The 6,000-nt window shown below is 54.3% G+C and overlaps 2 protein-coding genes across 2 annotated transcripts in view; one reads left to right on the forward strand and one right to left on the reverse strand.

Annotated features, from left to right (window-relative positions):
- Positions 1 to 1,917: 1,917 nt before the first annotated feature.
- BBA_04785 (phosphatidylinositol transfer protein CSR1) lies at positions 1,918 to 3,837 on the forward strand (the record flags this gene model as incomplete). The annotated part of the gene is made up of 3 exons (XM_008599882.1): positions 1,918 to 2,778; positions 2,871 to 3,012; positions 3,086 to 3,837. 3 exons carry the CDS (start codon positions 1,918 to 1,920, stop codon positions 3,835 to 3,837), a joined length of 1,755 nt encoding a protein of 584 aa, XP_008598104.1.
- Positions 3,838 to 4,599: 762 nt separating this feature from the next.
- Positions 4,600 to 6,000, reverse strand: part of BBA_04786 (uncharacterized protein) — a gene marked incomplete at both ends in the record, with an annotated part of 1,668 nt that continues 267 nt past the window's right edge. The window contains 3 exons of the mRNA XM_008599883.1: positions 4,600 to 5,194; positions 5,254 to 5,396; positions 5,465 to 5,686. Coding sequence (XP_008598105.1) covers positions 4,600 to 5,194; positions 5,254 to 5,396; positions 5,465 to 5,686 — 960 coding nt within the window. The remainder of the gene's footprint in view (positions 5,195 to 5,253; positions 5,397 to 5,464; positions 5,687 to 6,000) is intronic.

Raw genomic sequence — 6,000 nt, forward strand, 5'->3', positions numbered from 1 at the left:
AGGAAAAGTTTACTTGGAGGGGTAGATCAAGAGTTTAATAAAGCGACCGAATATGGTTGGCAGAGCACGGTGGCCAACAGAGGTTTGCTGAGAGAGGATGAACTTGCAATGACTATAGGGGGGGGGATTGTGGACGAAATAAATGTTGCGCAGGTTCGCGTGAGCAGTCACGATATATACCTGAGAGATACAAGCCTGCGACAACATATGCCAGAGCATCACTTGGCAGATGATTCTTTAGTTAGTGAGCAAGTACAATTACGATTTTTCTTTTTTCCAGGCAGCAGAAACAATGAAGCGGCGGTGGCGTCTGGGAGGCGAAAGGTTATTTTACCAAGCGAGACCCAAATTTTGCGTCTTCATTGTTTTACCGAGCTAGACCCAAGATTCCGTCTTGGTTGGCGTGCGCCTAATAAAGTAAATCTGGGGGATTTCTTGACACTCACAGAGCCGCATGAATCAAGGGAACCATACTCCATATATTTGCCCCAATTAGTCGGTGAATTGAAAAGACGAGCCATGCCCGCGTGAACAATTTTTTGAGATGCAGGCCGGGTAAGCAAAAGTCTGTGAGTCCCACGCCAAGCACAGACTGTCATGCACAACTCAACCTTGTCGATTGCGCCACCGGTGATTGGGCATGTCCCCGCGAAAAAGCTCCAAGGGAATCGGCTCCAGAGTCTGGAGTTCTGGAGTCGGGTTCTCCGGGGTCGGCTGTGCAACTAACTGTAGCTGGAAACCATGTGGGGGACACATTGAACCGGCCCGTCTGAGAAAGCACCTCGTTCCTAAACCGTTATTTTTCTAGACATGGACTGTTTAAACAAATAGAAAAGAAATAGGGAAAATAAGTGTGAAAATGATTAAATATATAACTTGTCCTTTGACAATATTATTTCACTTGCTCTCGCGTGTATTTATTATTAATAAGACAGTATCGAGAATCGACGAGGGCCAGTTTTTTTTTTGCCCCCGCCTTGCTGGAGTTTACATCCCCGCATCTGCGCTTTGACTCTCCATGTTGGCCCGCTCTGGGGGAGAAGATCAGTGGCGAGGGGGGGGGGGGGGGTTAGCGTGTTGAGCAGAAAGACGGCAGAGCTTCTGCTCTGGTGTTGTGGGAAGACTGATTATGCAGGGTGGCATGCAGCAGATGCGGCGCCAAGGTGTTGATGGTTGAGCCGCATCCGCTCAACGAGGTGTCAAAAAAACAACGCAACGACTCATTAAAGAAAAGAGGCGTGCCAGAGGCGCATTAGCTTCTCTTAGGCTATATCGTTTGATAGTAAGAATTTTGCACTGGTGGAGGAGCTAGGCTTTCCATCTGTCGTACGACTGGGCAGCGGACACAAGGTGGTGCGGGGAGCTGGCCGGTGTGGCGTCACCAACTCCCCCGCATCTCGGCTTCCCCAGCTCAAAAAGTTGCTGCACTCCAGGTTACAATGCAAGCCTGCTGATGAGCGGAGGGCGGGTTCAATAGTTTGAACCTGCCCATATGTGGGCACTCTAGCATCTTTCCCTCCCCCGCAACGCACATGGTCTGGAGCAGCCAACCAGGACTCCCACACGACGCCATCCTTGCCTCTTCCAGGCTGGCGAGCCCCTCAAAGGTTGCACCAAGTGTCCATCCACGCCGCTACCAAGCCTCGGCAACTGACACACACCATCGCAGAGACCAGGGCAGGGCTTTTGACTTGTGTCCATCTCGTTGTTGGCCCGGGGGCCGGACCCCCAGTCGCCGGAGCTGTCCCTGCTTGGTATAAGTCCCAGGCCATGCCCATTCCCCCGTCAGCGGTCCCTGCGGAGTGATGCTTTTTTTTGACCAGAGAACTTGTTGTAGTAACATTGTACGGCCGTGTCAGTTGAATCAGTCAGGCGAAGTCTCTTGTTGCTCTTCTCACCAAAGAAACTACCTCACCAATGGCACAAGTCATCTCCAACTACCCGGCGTCGCTGCCCACGCCTCCAGCCACGCCCACCAAGATGTCAGTCCACACGGCCAAGTCCAGGCCTCCGCAGGGCTTCATCGGCAACCTGAGCCAGGCACAAGAGGCCAAGCTGCGTGCCCTCTGGGCGATTGCGTACAAGTTTGTGGAAATCTGCGAGGCCCACGAGAGCTTCCGGGACGCCGTCACGCTCGAGGACAAGTTTGTGCCGCCCGCCATGAAGAAGTCCGGCGCGGCGGCGGCGCAGCAAAAGACAAAGGCGAGCCGCCGCGCCGCCGCCACGCAGCAGCAGCAGCAGCAGTATCCCCCCGCGCTGGTGCAGGAGCTGCTGTCGCTGCTGCCGACGCAGGAGCGCAGCATGGACAAGCTGGCGGCGGCGGCGCTCGACGCGCTCGACTACTGGACGCCGCACATGTTCCGCATCACGCTGCTGCACACGGTCAAGCAGGAGCACCCGGACGAGCTGGCGCTGCGCTTCCTGCGGCAGAGCGGCTGGGACGTCATCCTGGCGTGCAAGAACATGGGCAAGACGATTTACTGGCGCACCATGGAGGCTGCCATTGACGACGACATTTTGCGCCTGGGCGAGGGCGGCGCCGCCGAGGACGAGAAGAACGGCCAGGGCCACGCGCGCACCCTCGGCGCCGAGTTTATGAAGCTGCTGCGCTCCGGCAAGGGCTTCCTCCACGGCAACGACCGCGCGGACCGCCCCGTCACGTACATCCGCGTCCGCCTGCACAAGCCCGGCGAGCACAGCCCGGAGAGCATGGAGCGCTACATCATCTACCTGCTCGAGATGGCGCGCCTTTCCCTGCGGTACCCTGTCGAGACTGGTGTAAGTTGGGGCCCCTGGGGTGTCTTTTTGTCGTCGAGGGTTGAATTTCAGGGCTCGCTTGGTTGATGTGATGCTAACTTTTTCACTACCAGACTATATTTCTCGACATGAGCCACTTTCGGCTCAAGAACTTTGATCTAGATCCTCTCAAATTCATCCTCAAGTGTGCTGAACGGTACTATCCGGAATGTATCGGCCTCATCATCGTCCACAAAGCCCCATTTGGAACCAAAGGTGAGAGCCATCATTGGATCCCATCAGAAACCAAAAGCCCGACATGTATTAACAAGAACTTTTTTTCTTTAAGCGCTCTGGAAGCTCATCCGCCACTGGGTCAGCGCAACCATTGCCGACAAGGTCAAGTTCACCAAGAGCCGAAAGGACCTCTTCAAGTACATTGATCCCAGCCAGGTTCTCAAAGAGCACGGCGGCCTCGACGACTTTACGTACGAATACGAAGAGCCCATGATGGATGAAAACTTCAAGATGCAAAACACAATCACCCGCAACTACCTGCTCCTCGAGCGCCAGATGCTCGTGGAGCAGTTTGAAGACGTGACCAAGGAATGGGTCATGAACGCGCAGGGCACAGACCGGGCCCGCGAGGTCAGCCGCCGGCGCAACCAGGTCTGCGCCGAGCTGACGGCCAATTTCTGGGAGCTGGACCCGTACGTGCGCGCGCGCTCGCTCTACGACCGCCGCGGGTGCCTCAGCGGCACCGGCAACCTGCAGTACCACCCGCCCAAGTCGGACCGTCGCCGCCGCGACTCGACGGCCACGCGGCCGCGCTCCATCTCGGGCTCCAGCGTCGGCGCCCGCTCCAGCATCGTCGGCGCCCGCTCGGCGATTGGTGGGTACAGCTCCAGCTCGGGCATCTCGTCGGCCATGGGCTCGGTCGGCGCCCGCTCCAGCATCTCGGGCGCCGGCTCGGGCGGCACCGGCACCCTCACGACGTGCTCCATCCTGGGGTCGCCGGTCAAGGAGGATCGGTACGGGGAAATGGAGCACATGGATGTGGCGGATGTCATTGCAGACGACTCGTCATTCTACTCTGATTAATTCTTTTTTTTTTTTGGTCACGTTTTTACTTATTACGAATTGTATGAACTAGCAATACCAGGTACAGGTCTGTTTTTTTTGGAAGATATCAATTTACATTATCATTTTCTTGCTTCCTCAATTACAGGCAAAACTCGGCACCGACAAGTACAAAATACTTTTGGTAAATGTAGCCACATGGTAGATGTAGCCACATGGTAGATGTAGCTAACCAAAACCCCATATGAGATGGCATTGAGGGTGATCAACTCTGCCGCCATTGCTGCGATGCAGTGGTGGGCGGCCTGCACCTAGACAAACCATCAGGCCGACGCTGTCGCCAAGAATTCAGATGCGTAGCCAAGGAGCAAAATGACGGAGGTATTGTTAATATGATGCATATCATACTTTACCACTATGGACTGGTCATCATCACTTTGTTCAGGAGGAGAGATCGTCCACGTGCTTGGTAGTCGTGGCCGCTGCCAAGCATGGCCGCCGCCTTGTACACTTCTTTTTTTTTTTTTTTTGTTTTTTTTTTTCCAAGATGCAGTTACAAAACTTTTCAAAACATTATTCTCATTCTTGGAGAGACTCGTAGGACGTTCCAAGTCATCAGCTAGCCGGTGCGATATAATAATATTCACCGTTCCAGTTTGGCAGTGGCCTGATAGGGCCGGGCATAAATGTCCGCCAGCACATTGTCGTTACTATCCCGAACAATGCCCGAAATTTTCACCGTGAATATTTTACAAGTTCACTCCTCCTCTGTTACTTGTCCTACTACCTGTGCTGAGTCATCACCTCTGTCTTTTGAATCATCATCCGCCCTGAATCATCCGACGTCGACGACCCAGGCGGCGTTCTCGACGCTCCTCCACTCCTGATAATTCCCGATATGGCATCCCTTTGCCTTGCATCGACGTCGCTATTCTTGTGCAAACGTGTACTGCTCCGCGCCGCCGGACGGCCATTCTCATTTCCCGACTCGACGACCGGCGCGGGCGTATTCAACAACCCTTGCCCCATCGGCCGCCAGGTAATATCGCTAACCGCCGCGCGATGAATGCTGATTCTGTTACAAGTTTGGTTTCCAATGCTCAAAATGGCCGGCCTAGTTCTTTCGCGGCGGTAGTCAATGTCTCTCCCGCGCGTCCGCTGTTTGGAGCGTGTCCCAGAGGTGGACGTCTCGGCGGGCTCCAGGTTCGCTGGGTAGAATGACATGAGAAGCGGCTTAAGTGTCGTCGCGGAGCCAGAAATGATGGAAAAGTGCACGCACGCCTCTGTGAGGAAATCCGCCATTGTAGCGCCGCGGGCCGGGTCGGTGTTGACGCGCGGATCGAGAAGGACGAGCCGCACGGCGACGAGCACAACGACTCTGCATGACGGCGTTAGTATACTACTCGGCTGAATGTCCAGAGAAAAAGGGTAGCGTACAATAAGCGAGCGCCAAAAGCACATATAATCAGAATGCGCTTCCAGGTCTTGAGCTGGATGCCCCAGACGAGATGGGCTGCCATCCCCCACAGGACCAGCTCGATAAAGATGCCAGACACTTCAATACCTAGCCATCGTCTAAACTTTGAAAAACGCTCAGTATTTTTTTTTCTCTGAGAGGGGCGGCGGCGGGACTTGTATGGTAACATACCATAGTGTAAGACCCATCGAGCACCTTCCACGGCTGGGCAATGTTGCCGCGCATGCAAATGGCCAACAAGGACGACGCAGTCCACACGGCTGTGATGATGGCCAACGACTGCGCTGGCTGAATGTGCGGGCCCGAGTGGGAAATGTATACGATGAAGAGGGCTGCCGACACTCGGCAGAGACCAAGCGAAACGATGTAAAATATTTGGCTAGCATACAGGTTCTACCGTTGGTCAGTTTCTGTCTTGATCGTCGCGAGGGGGGGGGGGGGGGGCAATGGATGCGACTTGCCGTCTGTACTTGTGTTACGCTAGATGTAGACAGAGCATCAAACTCTTGACCGTATCCATGTCGAATGGCATTGGATACAAATACGACATGCAAAAGTGTAGCCAGCTTTTATTCATGTTGTTGGCGGAAAATGTTTCTTGCGAGGCATGTGGAACACGGAGAAGAGCGCCGCGTTCTTCTTCTTCTTCTTCTTCTTCTTCTTCTTCTTCTTCTTCTTCTTCTTCTTCTTCTTCTTCTTCTTCTTCT

This window comes from Beauveria bassiana (genome assembly GCF_000280675.1).
Source record: "Beauveria bassiana ARSEF 2860 unplaced genomic scaffold BBA_S00011, whole genome shotgun sequence".
In the NCBI taxonomy this organism is placed as follows: Eukaryota; Fungi; Ascomycota; class Sordariomycetes; order Hypocreales; family Cordycipitaceae; genus Beauveria; species Beauveria bassiana.